Below are 21,593 nucleotides of genomic sequence, written 5' to 3'. Positions count from 1 at the left end.
TGATATACAATGCCTGGCTTAAATGCACTTTATTGATATTGCATCGAAACAATACAAAAATTGATTATAGTATAATAACTAGAGAGGATTTTTTTAAACAGGGCGATTGAAAGGTAAGTATAGGGGGATTTGAAAAAAAAGTTATATATATATATATATCACTTTTTCTCTCATATATATATGTTAACTATGTTTTCTATGGTTTTTTGGATGATCAGCTATCGTTATTGTTAGTGTATCTTATGTGCGGTCCAAACCAACTTGTCGTCTTCCAATGTGGCCCAGGGAAGCTAAAAAATTGGACACCCCTGATCTAGAGGGTTGAGGATTTTTAAATCGTATTCTTTTAATGATGATGATGAATTTACAGCTAAATGGAGCACAACTTTAGATCTCTGTTCATTTTATTTGATTAAGCTTTTGGTGAAATATAGGGACCAAACAAATTGATCTTTTAGAAAAAGGAGATAATTAATATTCAAGGAGATCTTAAGAATTTTGAAGGGAACCCTGGGTTTTAGGAAAAATATGGACAGGTAAATAAAGATCTTATGGAGTATGAGAGATCCCTAATAAATATTAAAAATAAAAAACTGATTAGAGACCGTAATAATAACAATCAGGGGATAGTAAGGACCTCTAATAGGTTGAGAAGATTTGATCTGAGTTTTTCCCGGGAGAATGGTCAAGGTTTTAAGAAACAACAATCTTATATAATGTTACGAAACTGTTCCACAAACTAAGTCTTGCAATTATAGCCATGGAGCCAGACATATGATAAAAATATTGAACTGTTTATTGCTGAGAAAACAACCATCCAGGTGATGCAATGAATGCAGACCAGGTCAGAGTATAAACAGATTTTCAAGCAGATTAGCAGGAGTAATGCAATTGTCATGTTACCTCCAGGAGAGATACAGATGATTGATTAATGCTGTACAAGGACGCAGGAACTGGCTAAGCATGGATATCCACAGAAACAGAGAAAGCAGGCAGTGATCCTGTTGGGGTTCTTTACCTATGTTAGCAGAATAACCACCTGTAATTGAATAAGTCAGTCAGCAGTTTGTCAAATATCTATAGTAAGGATCGATTGGAGCACAGAATAAGAGACCACACAAGTCTCTGGTTTCCAAATGGAAACTATTTTACTGCAGAAATAACTCATATAATTATACATAACAGTTTTTAGGGGTATAGAAGCTTAACAACCAATTGGAAGTTTTAGGGGTATAGAAGTGTAACAACCAATTAAAAAACAGTAAATTATGAAAACAACAAGCTAATGATACATTATGCGTATTCTGCAATTTGTAAGTTTTAAACAAATCTTTCTTATGTTTTTATCTTCTCAGGCATTCTACCACCAGTCTTAATGTTACTTTTCATAGAACATTCAGCTGTCCATCCTTGGGTTGTCCATGTTCTCTGAGAACATATTTTGTTACATTTTTTCAAAGTTTCAATCTTTTTCTTTTCTCACTCTGAGTACAATATCTACTAATTTCTTTTAAAGCTATAACATAATAATTACTTATATGAATATGTAATTTTCATTTTGCAAACTCTCACAATCCAAGGTACAAACATAAACTGGCTCAGAAAAATTAATGACCAGCAAGGAAGGCTGGAAGAGGCAAGTGAGAAAAGACAGAACAGCAGAACTTCTGGTGTTCCACAGGTACTGCAGGGTAACATAACAGATTCCAAAATAGTCCCAGAGGCAGATCGTAACATATAATGAATAATCGCTCCCATTCTAGGCATTACCAATTACGACATTTTGAAGATCTCTGATAAAACAAAAATTGAGTCTGACAATGGGAAGACTCTGAAATCCTTAGACAGTTCTCATAACAAATTTGAGACCTTGGGAGCAAAACATAATTATGACTCCCCAGGTAGAACTCACAACAAAAGATTAAGATTTGGAGTGGAATTACAGAAAAAGTATGATACTCCAATCAGAAGTACAAGATCTAAAATACAGACAAGTGGCAAGAGGAATTTTTCAGAAAAATAATACCCAGAAGCAAGGTGGGATCAGTATCAAGAAGGAAATTACAAGTTATCGAAAAGAAGAAGGGATACAGAATCTGACGTAGAGGATGTAGAGGTGGTTGGAGGAAGGCCCGTAAGAAAATAAAAAGATGCTTAATTGAAAGGAGTATTTTTGATCTTTCGAAGAAAATACTTGATCCCCATGAATTAGCACTCCTTGGTAAAGGTGTGAAATTTTCACCTGCATGTAAACCAGACCTTTTTAAACTATTTGTAGATCTCCATAAATTTACAATCGATTTATGCAGAAAGATATTTTGCAAACAAAAAGCTTAAAGAAAAGAATATAGTAGGAGAGCCCATTATTCTTGATGAACCAAATTATATAGGTATTGATATTTTACAATCTTTACAGGAAGAACATTTTGAAACAACTGTAGTTGACGAAATACCGTTTTTGATATAAATGTGGATATCAGGATTCCCAATATAAGACCACAGAGAGAGCGTAGTGAACGAAGTGGTTTTTATTAAATACCGGTTGCACAGGTTTCAGGATGCAGTACAGTAGGGTATCAATGGGCACTATGTTCGCCCCAAGCTTTGCAAACCTATATATGGGGCTATTTGAAGAATATATATAATTATATATATATATATATATATCTCACAGAAGACGGGTTCACCTCCCCATTTTTTTCAAATGAACACGCAGAGGCAACACCATACAGTCTGCCCAGATCTGCTCAAAAAGTTCTAGAGATAGGATGTTGTTTTGACTGTATATTGTAAATTATTGTAATGTGATGGTGTGTTTTTAACTATTTAAATAACAAATAGAAATGGAGTGAGAATTTAAAGAAAAATAAGATCATATGATAAATAAAATAAAAAAGATGAGAAAGCAAAGATACATCGCAATGTTTAAGATGGAGATATTGATGTGCTTGATATATAGTTTAGGATTTTATGCATTTGTTTCAGATATGTATAGTTGTATAGTCTTTCACATCTGTACTAACAAATGCCTGCAGAAAAGTAAAAGCAAACAGATTCAGTATGCAGTCTAGATATTTAAAAAGAAAGATACATGATCCTAACCATTATAGTACATTTTCTTTTTAAGCCACATTAAATTAAACAGTTGCTAATTTTATTTTTTAATGATGCTATTATAGTTGTATGTATAGACTGTACCCTTTAGCAGCAGTCCCACTTCTGAGGATAAAATTAAGGAAATAGTGTATAATACTAGCTTCCTTTCTTTGTAAAAAATAACTTTATTACCATATTTACAGAAACCCACAGAACCCAATGATTTACAGGACCTCATATATGAAAAGCAGAGATTACCTTGTGTCACTGAAGATTTCAAATGTGAGGGCCAGGGAGAACCAGATTTAGGACAGGATCAAATAGATGAAGACTTCAACCTTCCTTTACACAATTCTCTACAACAAAACATTGGTGGAAATAGTGGAAGCTATGAGCACTGGAGTCTGTCTGCAACGACAAATCAGACCTCCCTGTCATCTAATTTGCCAGATGTGGAAAATGAGACTTCTGGAGTGGAAACTAATCAAACACTTTCCAGTGTAAGTACTTTCAAAGAGTCATATAGCTATGCTATGAATTAAATAATAAATATTTATAAGGATGTGTGGCATTGGAGATGGATTTTAAGGAATTTTTCAGCTGTAACCCTTATAATTCATTACAAAACAATAAATATAGTTTTAGGTAATTTTCTAACAGTTTCCTGATTGTTTCACCAAAAGACATGTGAACTTGTTTGTTGATGGCTTCTTTCAAATCTAGCACCTATAGGAATCTTTAAACCGTAACATCCCCAAGCACTGTTGTCAAGTTCCTGGTAAATGGAAGGAAAAAGTGCATAGCTTAAGCTATGATTTGGGGGAAGAAAGGAGCTGTTGAAGATGTGGGATGATGGCAAAGGGGTAGATATATCAAACCTTCTAAAAAGGAAAGATGGCGGTGTTGCCCATAGTGACCAATCCAAATCTAGCTAACATTTATCGAAATCTAGAAAATGATAGCTAGAATCATTGGTTGCTATTGGTAACATCTCCACTTTTCCTTTAAGAAGGTTTGATGCATCTAATCCCAGGCATTGTCTAACTTTTTCTTAGGCAATGACCAGGAGTTTGCTGGGCTCTTGAATATACTAAACTTCTATGTTGGGCACAATACGGTGTCTAGTCACTGGTGGCTACAGATTACACATACAACAATAACAGGGGATGTTTTTATGTTGGATATAAACATTTGTGATGCACTATGCAGAATCATTTTTGTACAGGGCGGGCCATCAAAGTAGATTCTTCTGGTGGGCACTTTATTCCCCAGTCTGACAATTTCAGAACACAATCAATACAATTAATGGGAGCCTGGCAATACAGTTGGCGTGTCCAGTACAATATAGTTAATATTAAGAAAAAAATTAAAAAAGCAAACATTAAACCTAAACCTTCCCATCCCCCAAACACATTAACCCTAGTGCTGCTGGTTGACCAGCCAATACAATACAGCCGGACCCCCAAGTGCCAGCATGCCCTGGCAGCCATGGGTATTCTAGTGCTTGTAGTACTACAAGCACTAGCATGCCCAATCTGTTAATGGGAGCCTGGGCTTGCTGGGATCTGAGGTGCACCAACACAAAATGGTGTATTTACTATAAAAATATATTTTATTATCCCACACCCCGGGCAGTGGGAAAGAGCCCTAGTGCTTTCAGTGCGCAGCAGGGTACCCATAGGGGTCCGCTTTTTTTTTTGTGCACACACCAACTCCTTAGGGAATCCAGACACGTGTTGACCAGCCTGGGGATGGTTGTCATTATAGCAGGGAGACCCCACGCTGCGGGTTTTCCTGCTATAGTGCCACTAGCTGTGGCTGGCAAAGCCAAGTTTGCTCTAGTAAAATTGGGGGGACCCCACACTTTTTGTCCCCCCAATTTTGCATGTCCCAGCCTTGGCTAGCAGCACTATTGTTAATCTGATTAGGGGGGGGGGGGCACACTTTTTTTTTTTTTATAAAACTGTTATATCTTTGAGTGTTACTGTATTGTGCCAGCAAGTCCGCAGGCAGCACTAGGTTTAATGTGTTGGGGGGGTTTGGGTTAATGTTATTGGGGTTGTTTGTGTTTTATATTGATTATTTTGTGTCGGACCCAGGTTGCCGTAACTTTGGTGGGTCAGCTGGCGCGTCCGCTGGCTGCTGCTGCATTGCATTTTGAATGTCAACATTGTGACTGTTGATAGTCACAATGTCATTATTTTAAACATGTCAACAGAATGAATTTGTCGACATTTACACTGTCACCATATTGGTCAACATATTCACCGTCGCCATATTGTACCCAACCATTATGATTAGGTAGCTGTGTTTTATACTTATATTTGCCGTGTGCACTGAACTATGTAAATAGCTGGAACACAATTATATATACATCTGTTTATTGTTGTCATTAGGTATCTTTGGTAATTTATCAAGTTTAAAAGTAAGCATCATGTACAAAGTTGTTCCATTACTGTAACAGTCCATGAGTTCAATCATTTGTTTCTTACAAAATTATATGAAATAATATTTACTTATTTCCATTTTTACAGAGCCTGTCAGATTCAGAACCCCAAATAAGAACAGCCTCTTGTACTGAAGAATCAATGGAAACAACAGCTTTTTCTATGTCTCTGCATGATATTGCACATGGGCTATTGGAGTCTAGAGTACACCCCAGTAGTGACTCTTCACTTTTACTTATTGATGATATCTACACCGATTTTACTTTGGGCAATGAGGACACTCTGAAGTATATTAATAACTGAAGAATAAGATGAAATAATATGGGGGCGTGGCCTGGATGAAAAAAGAGTAGTCGCATCTAAACGAGCCTCCTGCACACTGTCCGTTATAATTAGAGATGTTCACTGACCCCCGTGTTCTGGTTTTGGTTTTGGCTTTGGATCTGGATTAACTTTGTGTTTTGGGTTTGGTTTTGGCAAAACCGCCCTTGCGTGTTTTGGTTTTGGTTTTGTATCCTGACATTATTAACAACATCAATAACACTAATTTCAAGTCATTTGCAGTCAATTTTGACCACCTCACAGGTCACAATATTATTTTCATACACTTTCAAACAAAGACTGCAGATTTAGACGAAGACCAAGCCTGCCAGACCTATTATTTGTATTTCAGCAATGACAATTAGCAATGGAGCAATGGGCCTCTCCTCTTTGTATGTTATTTATATAACACAGTGCAATGTGACTGCAGATTTACACCAAGCCTGCCAGCCCTAGCATTTGTATTTCAGCAATGACAATTAGCAGTGGAGCAGAGGGCCTCTCCTCTTTGTATGTTACCTATTTAACACAGTGCAATGTGACTGCAGATTTACACCAAGCCTGTCAGCCCTAGCATTTGTATTTCATCAATGACAATTAGCAGTGGAGCAATGGAACTCTCCTCTTTGTGTGTTACCTATATAACACAGTACAATGTGAATGCAGATTTACACCAAGCCTGCCAGCCCTAGTATTTGTATTTCAGCAATGACAATGAGCAATGGAGCTCTCCTGAATGTCACTGTAGACTTTGAAGAACACTGCTACCTCCTCCTCTTTCTATTCTACCTATGATGATGCCCAACTGCATTACAGACTGTGCTACCCTTTCTGTGTCCCTCTGTGAAATGGCGCTAGATCGCTATGGAGGGAGGTACTTATAGATTCCAAAACTAGCGAGATCCGACGATGCAACAATGACGTTTAGCCTCATTTTCAATTCCGAAAGCATGCAAAAGTACAGAGTCGGCTCAGTACTCAGATCTGCTAAGTTTGGGTATGTTTGGTTTTCGGGGAACCGAGCCTGAGCATCTCGTTATAATAATACGTTGGACCCAGTTTTGACTTTCAAAGTTTGCAAGATTTGGACTCCTGAGCTGTACTTGCTCCAATGCCAGCGCTTCCGACACCACTTCTCATCTGGGCGCTCTGATCATGGTTTCAGTGGTTGCGTGCCTGGAAGTCTCTAGTGATATTAGGCAGCACTGCCGATCAGGCCCTTCCCCTGCCTGTGGGGAATGCAGACACTTATCTTATACTCAGCAGCACTTTGTTTTGTTGGACACAGGGCCCTGTACAGTCAGCATCACAGGTGGTGAGTGCTGTGTTTTTCAGCCACTGGTGTTGCCGTTATTGCACACCATACTGCACATTCTCCTCCATATAGGGAATCTATTTGTTTTTGTATTCCTGGTTAGAGTCTCGGGGACAAAGGTGTACTGAGGTACATAGTACTGAAGTACATAACATGTAATGACTATATATAATTGATATATGGCTAAGCTTGCTTCTGAAGTTACTGTGTGAGCATAGCTGATTGCTGTATTTCAGTCTCTGCACTACCACATTTTGCACTATTGTCTAAACTTTGATTGGCAAAGTGTCTCTGCCTCTTTGAAACGTCTACTGCTTCCTACACTGTTTTCTCCCACAAAATGGGTAAAAGCAATCAAGTCACAACTGCTGCTTTGCAGCTGGAGAGATAAGCAAGCACCGCTGTCACTAATAACCCAGGGGAACCCCCCAACATGATGCAAGAGACCTCTGCCCCTGTGGAGCTCTCTAGGTCATTACCTGTATCTGAATCAACTCTTCAGCAGGTTTTCGGAGCTGCTTGAGAAAAATGTGTTACTGAAAGGACAGGTGAAGTTCAATTGGACCTATTTCTAATCTGACAAGAACTACAAAAAATGAGAGTGAGAGTGGGGTTAGCGGAGCACAGTATCTCTACTTTAGCAGATATCACAACTCCTGTGAAAGGGGAGATTTCAGCACTTGCATCCCACTTCTATGGTTTTAAACAAAAACTCTCTGATTTGGAGGGGAGACTCTGCAAAAACAACATACAATTTATTGGGTTACTGGAGAGAGCAGAGGGCTTCTATCCTGAGGCCTTTCTTGAAGAGATGGCTCATGCAGGAATTTGGCAAAGAAGCCTTTTCAGTGCAGGGAAATGGGCTCATTGCCTTCCCACACAGCCAGGTACCCCATCGCGAACCTTCATAGCGAAGTTCTTGCATTTTAAAGACCATTACAATGTTCTTAAACTATTCTGGCAGCACAGCCCTTTGAAGTTCGAGAACCATATTGTGGTTGTTTTCCTGGATTTCCCTTTCAATGTGAAGAAAAACTGTACACAGCACACCCAAGATAAAAGACGACTTTGTGACCTGCAACTTCCATATTCCATTCTTTTCCCCTCGATACTAATGGTCATCGCTGATGATAGAGCACACTTTTTTCTTACTTCTAAAGATGTTTATGACTGGATTGATTGTCACCCCAGGCAAGAACCCAAGCAGGACATTGATATGGCACATCTAAAGACAGGGCTCTACAAGATTAAATTTATGATTGTTTGGGAAATGTCTTTGCTTATCTAATTGAATAATGCTTGATAACATCTTTTGGGAAACAATGTCCTCTGGGTTGTATGCAATTATCAGTTTTGAAGTTTTCACGCACATCGATCAAACTACATATTAATCTTTTCAGCTGGGTTCATGTCACACGGCGATCATTCGACTTCCACAACCGTAGACCAACACTCACCTGTTCCTCATTAAAGCAAACTTCAGCTGCTGGCGTTCTGGTGTTGGTTCTGCGCATGCGCAGACCTAGAGCCTTTGTGTCCTCTGCAGGTATTCCCATTGGTTCTCAGTTCTGGCTCCAAACTTGAAAAGGCACTTCCTCTATCTTCTCAGTGCCTGTTGATCAAGTTACCTGCCTGAGTAAGACTTTGTCTCTGTCCTGTATGTCTACTTTGGATTGTCAGCACCTCTGTTGCCCTTCTGGCTGGATTATCCACGCTGCACCTGTCTCCGCTGTGTTGCTGTTCCACGGGCTATACCGCTCAAGCTACACCTGCCTCTGTTGCCCTTCTGGCTGGATTATCCACGCTGCACCTGTCTCCGCTATGTTGCTGTTCCATGGACTATACTGCTCAAGCTACACCTGTCTCCACTGTGTTGCTGTTCCACAGGCTGTATTGCTCAAGCTGCACCTGTCTCCGCTGTGTTGCTGCTCCACGGGCTGTACCGCTCAAGCTGCACCTGTCTCTGCTTTGTTGCTGTTCTACAGGCTATACCGCTCAAGCTGCACCTATCTCCATTACCGTGCTGTCTGGATCATCTACACTGCACCTGTCTCTACTGTGTTGCTGTATTACGGGCTACACCACTCAGGCTGCACTTGTCTTTGTTACTCTGCTGGCTGGACTGTCCATGCTGCAATTACTCCCATTGTGTTGTTATACTACAGACTGTACTCTTCAAGCTTCTAGTCGCCATTAAACTGCTACTTGAATTGTTCATCCTGCATCTGTCTTCACTCCGCTACTTGGTGGAGAACTTACATTCCATCTATCTCCAGTGTGTCTGCATACATCTTAATATCTACTCTCCTGGGATCTCGCCTGATACTCTTGGTAGGGACCGCAACCTGCTGTTATGTGCGTATTGTCGCTAACCAATAACGATTGTCGAACCTCGATTTGTGTTTTCAACGCACAACGATTTATTCGCAAAAAGTAGTATAATATATTCAAGCGAAGTGATAATAAGTACAGTTGTTACTTATCGCAGGCGCTCTGGATCCAGTGTACAGTCATTCAATCCTGAAGTCTGGGGACAAGATGTCTGAACACTAGATGAGAAGCTGCTGCTTATATGCACACAGGAATACAGTAAAACAATGAAGATGGTATAGCTTGCTTCTATTGGTCCAGGTTTCAGGAAGGTCCAAGGGGTTGTCAATCATTGGCTACTTCATCCAAAAGAATCCAAAGGAGGGGGTCATCTCTCCAGGGGGTATGCTCTGCTCTTCCCGCCAAGATTCCTTAGTCTTAAGTAGTTCATAATTCCCTATCATTCATAACTTGTGTATGCACTCTGCAATTCCTTCGTAGAGTGAACCGAACAGTAGCAAATGTTAAGAGGTTTATTATGATACCACACATGATATGATTCAACCTGTTCCATATATTTCACTAATGTGCATATAACTTATAATATAAAACATAAATACTACTATATTTCGACATAAATGACTATGTGTTGCAACTACCATTAATGTGTACTATTTTACAAGTATGCGTGTTTGTGCGAATGTATATAAAAGGCTAAATACTGTTGCTGCCACGTGTTGCAGCTGCGTACGCCCTTTTACGCCGTAGCGTGCCCTTTTACGCTGATGCGTACCGTACGCATCTTTTCAGACAAAGACAACCAAGTTTGCTCGATTTTAATTGAAATGACTTTATCCAATTTGCTGACTTCGACACTGCGGACGGACGCCGCTAATCCCAAATCACCTTGCGGTGATCACTGGTGAATACCATCCGTCTGTTAGACTCCGCGCCCTGCTGGGAGTAGCGCCAAGTTGGGCAGGTCCAAGAATCCAGTGTACCAAACCGTGACAGTTCACTTTTTCTTCAGGGCAGCCCCTAGTTGTATAGCCACATTTTAATAATTCCCCCATTGTCACACGCTGCTCATTCGGCTTCCATGGACATCTAATTTGCTGACTTCGACAGCTCCACCCTTTGATAGTGTAATAAACTATCACCCAATCACCGTTTCAAGTTCAGGATTATACAATACTTCTTTACAGACCATGATCTCGGTATCTGATACCACCCTTTCAGTCTCTTTCTCAGTGTTACTCCTAGGAGACCATTTACCACACTTCAACACAGTAGGAACACATTTGACACATAAACCAATCGCTAAGATGACACCCGGTATAAGGAGAAGGAGCTTACCTACACTAGCAACCATTTCCTGTACCCACTCCCCCAGACCGGAGAACCATTTCACAGGGTTCAACCACGAGAATCAACCTTCCACCCTTTCCCCGACCTCATATAACGAAGAGTTATGGTTCCTTCGAAATTCCCATTTCAGTTGCAGAATTTCATCCATCTTCCGGTCTATAACCTCCTTAGGGTCATCCGTATTATTGGTGATGTACGTGCAACATTTTACACCGAACTGGGTGGCCAGTGTTACACAGTACCCACCAGTAATAGAGGTGAGATAATTTAGTACCAGTCTATGTTGCACCAACTCCTTCTTGTACGCTTGTAGCTCCCTTCCAGTATACCTGAAAGTGTCATCATACATCTCGGTGATATTATCTATTAATTTAGCTAGGTCTTGGATATATTTAAAGTTTAATGTTCCCCGAGCAGTCCTGGTGAGATCTAGAGCAACCATAACTGGAAAACAAGCAGTTTCACTAATCAATTTTGTAGCTATGGGTTCCTCACCAGGAATCATATTTCTCTTGCCACGGTGTTCATACTGTGTGTGTATGTATGGTGGTGATATAGTCTTGTGAATACCAACCATTTCTTCATGAGTAATAGTCAAGATTTCAGGAACCAGTTTAGCTAAGAAGCACAAGCCCTTGGAACTCGGAGTCACCCAGGAATAAGCTTTTCTTTCACAAACAAAATACACATCATCAGGGAGAACATAAGGAACAGTATGCCCATTAATTATATCACACAGAGTTTTGATAAAACTACCCATGCCCAGTGTCTTCATTTGCTCGAGACACGTGTCCGCATGGATGACATTCTTACAATTATCTATAGAGACTTTTCCAATAGATACCTTCTTATGTTTGGTTATACGCCCTAATTTGTGACTTCCATCAACATTCCTGCCTATTGGTGACCTTGTGAGTCTCCCTCTAAAATGAGTGTGGCTAGCCATTGTCTGATCTGATGGGTCAGCTTCCCAATTCTCCAGAAGTTTTGCATGAGAGATATTTAGACACAGCAAAGATCTGTCTACGGAGTATTGTCGAAGCGTCAGACTAGGGGACCTAGTGTTATTATACCTCCCGTCTATGGGCCTCCCACCCCTCAATTCGAGTACTTCGGATATGTTTAGGGGGAATGGCACTAGTCCTATGTTATGCTTCCCCTGTGGCACATGAGAGCACACCCAGCACTCGGTTTGGTTTAGCACCTTACCCACCAGGGAGTGATAATCCTCCAAAGGATGCCCGCCCATATTCAGATTATCGGTGGACTGGCATTGCTGGATGCATCTCTCTTCAACGAGGGAGTCGCAGAACTTCCAGATACAATACTCATCAGACAATAGCCCCTCACACTGCCTCCGAGTTCCTGAGCTAGCAGACCTTTTCATAACCCCCGGAACAAGCTTGATAATGGGCTGCTATGAGTATTCTAATAACTTTTCCTCTGCCTCCATCTCATCCGCATCACTACCAGAACCCTCCTCTGTCCTCCATCCTCCTTCACAAAAATAGAATGTCCTAGAAAAAGTAAAAACAAGGAAAATCCTGGAACAAAAGAAAAACAAAAACCGCCACTCCATCTCTGGAAAGATAGCTCTGGGGCAACGTCTCTGGTTCAGGTGTCTCGACTGCAGGCTTTAGGTCTGCCGCAACAGACTCACAAGTGACAAATCTATGTCGTCGGTCTCAGTTTTATCTTGCACTTTCTCTGGGTTACGGACTCTCCTGCAGTGGGTGGAATGGACCCAAGTGTCTCTCTCTGCAACTTTCAGCGATGTAGTACTGGTCAGCCGCACTTGGTATGGGCCTTCCCAATGGTCTGTTAAACAACCTGAACGTAAGAAATTGCGGATCATAACATAGTCTCCAAGTTCAACATCATGACAGTTCGTTTCTGGCAGACCAGGTGACAGCATTTTTAGTTTTTGTTGTTGTTGCTTTAGCTGTCTACTCATTCTTATAAGATATTGTACAGTCACTTCATTATTACACTTCAAGTCGTCTTGTGGACTCACAATCAAATGAGGTTGTCGTCCGAACAGTATCTCAAAGGGGGACAGATTAAGAGGAGGTCTAGGAGTGGTACGAATGCTATGGAGGACCAATGGCAAAGCCTCAGGCCATGCCAACCCAGTTTCAGCCATTACCTTACCAAGCTTGTTCTTTATAGTACCATTTACTCTCTCCACCTTACCACTGGCTTGTGGTCGGTAAGGGGTGTGAAGTCTGCTACCGATTCCCATGAGTTTACACATATATTGGAAGATATCACCAGTAAAGTGGGTACCCCTATCACTTTCAATGATCCTAGTGATACCGAACCTACATACAAAATCTTCTACAATTTTCTTTGCAGTGAACACAGCAGTATTAGTGGCTGCCGGATATGCTTCTACCCAACCGGAAAACACATCAATACACACTAACACATTCTTTAGATTCCTGCACGGTGGTAATTGGATATAGTCAATTTGTATTACCTGAAAAGGTCCGTCTGTAGGAGGGATGTGGGATGGCTCAGTTGGAATAGTTTTCTCGACATTTTTCCTCAAACAAGTAAGACATGACATTGCCTTCTTACCAGCCTGAGAGGAAAATCCGGGAGCACACCAGTATGCTCTCACCAGTTTGCACATACCTTCTTTACCCAGGTAAGTCAGGCCGTCTGCTGCTTCAGCCAGGCTTGGATAGTACGTTCGGGGAGCTACAGGCTTACCTTGTCCATCCCTCCAGAGTCCTGAGGACTCTTGACCACATCCCTTCGCCTTCCAGACCGCCTTTTCCTGCAGGGAACACAAATCTTGCATTTCAATTAGTTTCTGCATGTCTAATGTCTGAAAAACCATCATAGTCTCAGTCGATACAGTCATAGGTTGCCCTGCTGCCCATTTAGCAGCTTCGTCTGCCCTGTTGTTGCCCAATGACGCTGGGTCTTCTTCAAAGGTATGGGCTTTGCACTTTATGACGGCTACTGTTCTGGGTAACTGTATCGCTGTCAGAAGTCCTTTTATGTGTTGTGAGTGTGCCACTGGCGTACCTGCTGCTGTCGTAAAGTTTCTAAGACGCCAAAGGGCCCCAAAATCGTGCACTACCCTGAAGGCGTACCTAGAGTCAGTATATATATTGGCTGATTTACCCTCTGCCAACTCACACGCTCTCCTTAATGCTACTAGTTCCGCCACCTGGGCTGAGTGAGGTGGACCAAGGTGTTCAGCTTCTACCACATCCTGATCGTCTACAACAGCGTAACCAGTACATAGCTCTCCCGTCTCTGTCTGTCTATGACAACTCCCGTCTGTATAAAACGTAAAATCTACATTTTCTAAGGGGGTGTCACGTATGTCGGGCCTTGCAGTAAAGGTCTGATTCAGGTGTTCCATACAGTCATGCGTGTCAGTATTCTTGCCTAACTCATCATCAACCAGGGTCTCCTCACCTCCCACCCTTTGTGTCTCTAGAGACACATATGGAAGGTATGTAGCTGGATTTAAGGTGCTACATCGTTTGATGGTGATGTTTGAGGGTGCCATCAGGGCTAGTTCCCACTTTGTGAATCTAGCTGAAGAAACATGTCTGGTTTGGGCTGAATTTAACAGAGCTGATACAGCATGGGGTGTATAGACAGTTGAATTATGTCCTAATACTACGTACTCGCTCTTACTTACCAGAAGAGCAGTTGCTGCTACACTTCTGAGACATGTTGGGAGTGATCTTGCCACATTGTCCAGTTGTGCACTGTAGTATGGTACCGGTCTGCTAGTGTCACCATGATTCTGTGTGAGGACCTGCTGCACAACCATCAGCTTCCGTACAGTATAGCTCAAAAGGCTTTTCATAATCAGGTATTCCCAATGCAGGTGCTCTAGTCAGACTATCTTTAAGATTAAAGAACGCTTGCTCTGACTCTTCTGTGTGTACGACACTTTCTGGTTTTGAGGAAGAGACTAGCTCCTGCAATGGTAATGCCATAATAGAAAAACCTGGGATCCAGGATCTACAGTATCCACACATCCCCAGGAAAGTACGAATCTGCTTCTAGCTCTGCGGCAGAGTCATGTGTTGTATGGCCTCAATCCTGTCGGTTGTCAGGTGTCTTAGCCCCTTAGTGAGGCAGTGTCCTAAATATTTGACCGTAGTCTGACATGGCTGTAATTTGTCCTTTGCCACCTTGTGCCCTGTTTGTGAGAGATGTAGCAACAACAATTTAGTATCATGTAAACATGACTTAAAAGAATCAGAGCACAGCAACAAATCGTCCACATATTGAATTAGAACAGACCCATTGTGGGGTTGAAAGGATTGCAAACAGTCATGTAAGGCTTGGGAGAAAATACTGGGGCTGTCAATGAACCCCTGGGGCAGTCTGGTCCATGTGTATTGCACTCCCCGGTAGGAGAATGCAAAAAGGTATTGGCAGTCAGGGTGAAGAGGGACTGAGAAGAAAGCAGAACATAGATCAATGACAGTAAAGTGACTAGCAGACGGTGGAATCTGCATGAGGATGACAGCTGGATTCGGCACTACGGGGAATTGGCTTTCAACAACTTTATTAATTTCCCTTAAGTCCTGGACTAATCTATAGCCCCTCCCCCCACTCTTCTTCACAGGGAAAATGGGACTATTTGCTGTACTGGCTGTACGAATTAAAATCCCTTGTTGTAACAGCCTCTCAATAACAGGATATACCCCTAGTTCCACCTCTGGTTTTAATGGATACTGTGGGATTTTTGGAGCTATCCTACCACTTTTTAGATTTACCATGACAGGGGCTACGTTTGCCATCAGTCCAGTGTCCTGTCCATCTCTGGTCCATAGTGAACCTGGTATTTCCAGCAACATCCCCTTTACTTGAGATGGACTTTGTTCTATAACAGGAGAGTGTAACATTAACCTTTGAGGGGTGTCCAATATATCCTGCACTTCATGTGCGACCTTCTCCGGTATATCTAAGAACACACCATCTGAAGTACAGTATATGACACATCCCATTTTACATAACAAGTCTCTTCCCAGCAAGTTAGTAGGACCCGCCGCAGCCAAGAGAAACGAATGCTTGGTATGCAGGGGCACGATAGTAACTTCAGCGGGTTTAGTTAGAGGATAATGTAACACTCTTCCCGTTACCCCCATAGCTGGAATAGTTTTACTGGTCACCTGTAGATTGAAAGGAGAGGTTATCACAGATCGGGCCGCCCCTGTATCTACAAGAAAAGTTTGTTTCCTACCAGCTATGTCAACTATCATTGTTGGTTCTTCTATCTGACTCTCAGTTAACCTCACTGGCTGTAGACTACAGGTCTGACCTGACCCCTAGCGCTGACTATTGCTTTCCCGCGCAGCATTTGCTGCTATAATATGCGCGGGTAGCTGTGTGTTCTCTTGCCCATGTGAATCCCTCCTTGGAGGATATCTATGTGACCCTTCATTAGGATTATACCTTCCCTTTGTACAATCTTTCCTCATATGTCCTTCCTGGTGGCAATTGTAACATCTCAACATTCTGCATTTCCTGTCATGTGGGTTATATGCTGGTGGTCGTGTATGCATTCCCTCTAATGCCTGTATACTCACCGTCATCAACTTGTCACTCCTTTCTTCCCTTTTTCTAAAAATATTTTTGTCGTGTTCCACAGCAATCTCTCTAAGAGAATCTACCGTGCTGCCCCTCCAACCAGGGATGGAGGTTTGTACTCTTGTTTTTAGGTTTTCCTTTCAGCCATCCATCAGTACTGTTACTGCTACTTCCCTATAATGTGGGTTCTCCCTTATATCTGATACCCCAGTAAACTGTGTCATTGATGCAAGAGCTCTGCCAAAATAGTCCGCTGCAGTTTCACTATCTTTTTGTTTTATGGTGAAAATCTTACTCCAATTTACCACTACTGGAAAATAGATGGCTAAATGTTTGACAATTTGTTCTATATTCTCTTGGTTAATCTCATCAGTCAAGGTGTCATCTTCATCCAACAAACAATCTTTAATAAATTTTTGTATGTCAGTATTGGGAGGAAGACACGCCCTCAACACTACACGCCAATCCTTATTGGTTGGTTCGTGGGCATTTCCTAAGTCTTTAACAAATTTCTGACATTTAGCCAACTCCTTTCTAGGATCTGGGAATTCAGTCATAATGGAACGTAATTCTGATCTAGTCCAGGGACAATGCATTGTTACATTCTTTAAAGGGACTACACCATCCTTATCCGCCTTTCCATTGGGAACTGATATTGTACGGACTAGGTACGCACCCACTGGTTCACTGGTTTCAGAAGTCACTACAGGATTCGCTGTTTCAAGATTTAGAACGCTATCACTCCTAGTGATCACACTACTCTCACCTATCTCAGCAATTGCTCCTTTCCCATACTTACGCTGAACCTCTAGCATATTAACAGCATGAGCAATGGCCGAAATCACAGTGGGTTCATCTTCATCTTCTGATATACTTGTTTTAAACTGACTTCAAACAGGATATAACTTAGCAATTTCTCTTTTTTCAGTTTTAATAACGGCTGTACTTACCCCTCCCGCCACATAAGGTGGCGGGGGTGCGTTTGCGCTGAGTTCGCCACGCTTCTCAGCGGCTACTTCCGCCCTGCGCGCGCTTTTCGTCATGCCTACTTCCGCTGTGCATTCGCTGCTCTGCCATGTGTTACCTTACATTTGCCACAATTTTAAACAATCATTATGTTTATTCCTCACTTTCGTTGACTTAATCAACCGTACTTTATCTTTTACAGTATTTAGTACCTCTGCATTAAAACTCCCTATTGTTGGGAAAGGCCTATCACAATCTTTGGTCATCTTGACCCACGTGTCACAATACACAGTTGCGTATGCACCATATTTCTTACACATGAGAAATCTCACTGAACCAATAGGCCCTTCCTTAGGCAGTACCTTGGCCATCTCTAGCGTATGCTTAGCACCCATGTTGAACAATAGGGTCCCAGAAATATCACAATATTCTGCCACAAAATAGGGTTCCAGAAATAACACAATATCCTGCCACAAAATAGGGTTCCAGAAATAACACAATATCCTGCCACTGATTTCAACACTACCGCTAGAGATATTTTACCGGCCTGTGGACGTATTTGCTACAAGCCGCGTCCACTCGCTTCCTCTAAACGAGGACCCCTAATACAGAAATATCAATGCGGACTAAAGAGTTATCAGCTCCTCGATTACCCTTGACTCTCCAACAAAATCTGTTGAGTTTATTACGCTTGGCAGCATCCAGTAAAGTCAATTACCAGCCTTACCAACGTAATTCCTCTCCGTTACTCCCAAGTCACACTCACGGCTTTCCTTGCCGTGCGGTGCAATCGCAACGCTTAAAGCTAATCTGTAAGCGATACGATTACCCTTGGGTGCACGTCGCGAAAACTTATTCAGTTTCTGCCCCCGGTATACCTGCTTTGTATACCGTACACCAGTTGGGCACCTGCCTCGTCAAACAGCAACTGACACTCTATTTTACAATAGATAAAACCTTAGTGTATTTAAAGTCAACAAATCACACGACATACACCTTTTCTGCGCAGAAAATCAAAGTTCCCAACAATAGTAATAATGTCCCAGAGGTTTTCACAAGTAATTATACTATGCACATATAATAACTTTCAAAACGATTGTTTAACCATGTGGCAAATCTACCGGAAGTCCGCGTATGCACAGCAGGAAATACACATACGCTAAGCAAAGTAATACAGTTAAAACGCACAATAACAGTAAAAAGAAACAGTTTTCTCTTTTGTCCCTAGGTTCTAGTTAGCGTGCCCTAGACAATGCAAAACGGACATTCGGTTTCACAACACAGAGTAAAATTCAGGTTTTGAACACATTGCGTTCTTACCCGTATATGACGCGTCTCCACCCTTTGTTGCGGAACCGAAATCTGTTGGTCTTGCTTATCGTCTGGCAACGAAACCTCCAAAGCTCACAAGCCCCCAAATTGTTATGTGCATATTGTCGCTAACCAATAACGATTGTCGAACCTCGATTTGTGTTTCCAACGCACAACGATTTATGCGCGCTCTGGATCCAGTGTACAGTCATTCAATCCTGAAGTCTGGGGACAAGATGTCTGAACACTAGATGAAAAGCTGCTGCTTATATGCACACAGGAATACAGTAAAACAATGAAGATGGTATAGCATGCTTCTATTGGTCCAGGTTTCAGGAAGGTCCAAGGGGTTGTCAATCATTGGCTAGTTCATCCAAAAGAATCCAAAGGAGGGGGTCATCTCTCCAGGGGGTATGTTCTGCTCTTCCCGCCAAGATTCCTTAGTCTTAAGTAGTTCATAATTCCCTATCATTCATAACTTGTGTATGCACTCTGCAATTCCTTCGTAGAGTGAACCGAACAGTAGCAAATGTTAAGAGGTTTATTATGATACCACACATGATATGATTCCTTCAACCTGTTGCATATATTTCACTAATGTGCATATAACTTATAATATAAAACATAAATACTACTATATTTCGACATAAATGACTATGTGTTGCAACTACCATTAATGTGTACTATTTTACAAGTATGCGTGTTTGTGCGAATGTATATAAAAGGCTAAATACTGTTGCTGCCACGTGTTGCAGCTGCGTACGCCCTTTTACGCCGTAGCGTGCCCTTTTACGCTGATGCGTACCGTACGCATCTTTTCAGACAAAGACAACCAAGTTTGCTCGATTTTAATTGAAATGACTTTATCCAATTTGCTGACTTCGACACTGCGGACGGACGCCGCTAATCCCAAATCACCTTGCGGTGATCACTGGTGAATACCATCCGTCTGTTAGACTCCGCGCCCTGCTGGGAGTAGCGCCAAGTTGGGCAGGTCCAAGAATCCAGTGTACCAAACCGTGACAGTTCACTTTTTCTTCAGGGCAGCCCCTAGTTGTATAGCCACATTTTAATAATTCCCCCATTGTCACACGCTGCTCATTCGGCTTCCATGGACAAAGGCTGAGACATTCACCTGCGTCTCATTAGCAGACCTCAAATCCCTAAGTCCTGATCTGCGCATGTGCAGACTGATTACCTGTCTACTTCTCATAAGATTCCTACTGGTTCCTGGTTTGGGCTCCAGACTTGAAAAGGCACTTCCTCCCTTTCCTCTGTGTCTGTTGATCAAGTTACCTGTCTGGATAGGTTCCTACCTATTCCATGAGCTCTCACTTGTATCGTTATTCGTCAGTGTATACGCTGTGTGCTACCCCACGGGCTATACCGCTCAAGCTGCACCTGTCTCCACCGTGTACTACTCCACAGGCTATACTGCTCAAGCTGCACCTGTCTCCACTGTGTGCTACTCCACAGGCTATACTGCTCAAGCTGCACCTGTCTCCACTGTGTGCTACTCCATGGGCTATACCGCTCAAGCTGCACCTGTCTCCGCTGTGTACTACCCCATGGGCTATACCGGTCAAGCTGTACTTATCTCCGTTGTGTGCTACTCCACGGGCTATACCGCTCAAGCTGCACCTGTCTCCGCTGTGTGCTACTCCACGGGCTATATCGCTCAAGCTGCACCTGCCTCAGTTGTAGTCCTGTTCCACGGGCTGGATTGCTTAAGCTACATTTGTCTACACGGGCCGTGCTGCTTAACGGAGTTCGCTACCTTTCAAGTCATCTATCAGAGCTGTCCTGTTCAAGCTTCATCTACTCCGCATTCGCCTCTGTGGCTCAGTGGCATTACAGGTCGTATCATCAAGTTGCTTGTTGTTATCTTCTCTGGCTGAACTGTTGCTGTGTCATCTAAAGCATATTAAGGCATTGTATGGTACTTGATTCCTGCCACATCGGTTGTGATTATACTGCTGCCTGGACTGTTACTTTCTCCTCTGTTGTGTGCTGTCTTACTGTGATACCATACACCTGCTGCCACCTGTTTGCTGGACTGTTCATTCTATGCCATAGTTACATGCTGATTGTTCTCATTGCCTATGATATTGCCGGTGGCCCTGTTCACCTTGTACTACGCTCCTGTCATATATATATATATATAATATATATATATATATATATATATATCTATCTCGAGAATTTCTTGTTATTTATCCAGTCATCATTAAACCGCTGATTGTACTTTTATCCTGCATCTGTCATTTATTCACCCTCTGGATGCTACTACCACTTGCCAGTGTGTTACAATACTCCCCGGGGATCCGTTCTTCTAAATATCTATTGAACGGATTTAGAGTCCAGGATACCAAACCGTGTCACCCATTTTCTTTACCCCTGTCAGAGTGAGGGCCCAAATAAAATATTGAACTGATAAATAGGAATATAAATGATTTCCCTCAGATAAAGGTCTTTGAAACATTTGGTCAGTCAGTAAGTGGGAGGTAATTAGGGTAAGCAGACATTCTTTCAGAACTCTAAGGCTAGGTACACACTGCAAGAAAATTCTCCTGATGCAATAGTTTCACCAATTTTAGTAATGACAAAAAAAAAGTCCCGATCAGCATGTCGATTCCCGTGTATACACTATAATGATTTTATAAAGCTATGTGCTCTTCATCTGTCATTTGATTTATCACTTGTCAGCAAGTGAGCGAAGCTGTTCGAGGTACGTCAGTGTGTCCGAGTGCTGCTGTGTCTGTGATGTCAGGGTCTGTTTTGTCAGTGTTTGGGTGACGGCTGTGTCGTCGGTGTACTGTCAGTGTACAGGGGATCTGTGCTGTCAGTATTCGGGTGATGGCTGTGTTGTCAGTATATTAGATAATTCA

General features: G+C 42.0%; 1 protein-coding gene across 4 annotated transcripts in view; it reads left to right on the top strand.

Moving 5' to 3' along the window:
* Positions 1-6,064, top strand: part of LOC142099303 (uncharacterized) — a 36,461-nt gene extending 30,397 nt beyond the window's left edge. For all 4 annotated transcript variants that reach the window (XM_075182631.1, XM_075182633.1, XM_075182632.1 and 1 more), the window contains 2 exons: positions 3,300-3,596; positions 5,631-6,064. In XM_075182631.1, coding sequence (XP_075038732.1) covers positions 3,300-3,596; positions 5,631-5,846 — 513 coding nt within the window. In that variant the 3' untranslated portion in view covers positions 5,847-6,064. The remainder of the gene's footprint in view (positions 1-3,299; positions 3,597-5,630) is intronic.
* The last annotated feature ends 15,529 nt before the right edge of the window (positions 6,065-21,593 follow it).

Source organism: Mixophyes fleayi, chromosome 8 (assembly GCF_038048845.1).
Source record: "Mixophyes fleayi isolate aMixFle1 chromosome 8, aMixFle1.hap1, whole genome shotgun sequence".
NCBI classification, from domain to species: domain Eukaryota; kingdom Metazoa; phylum Chordata; class Amphibia; order Anura; family Limnodynastidae; genus Mixophyes; species Mixophyes fleayi.
The sequence above is the reverse complement of the archived record's forward strand: the minus strand, read 5'-3'. Positions and strand labels throughout refer to the sequence as shown.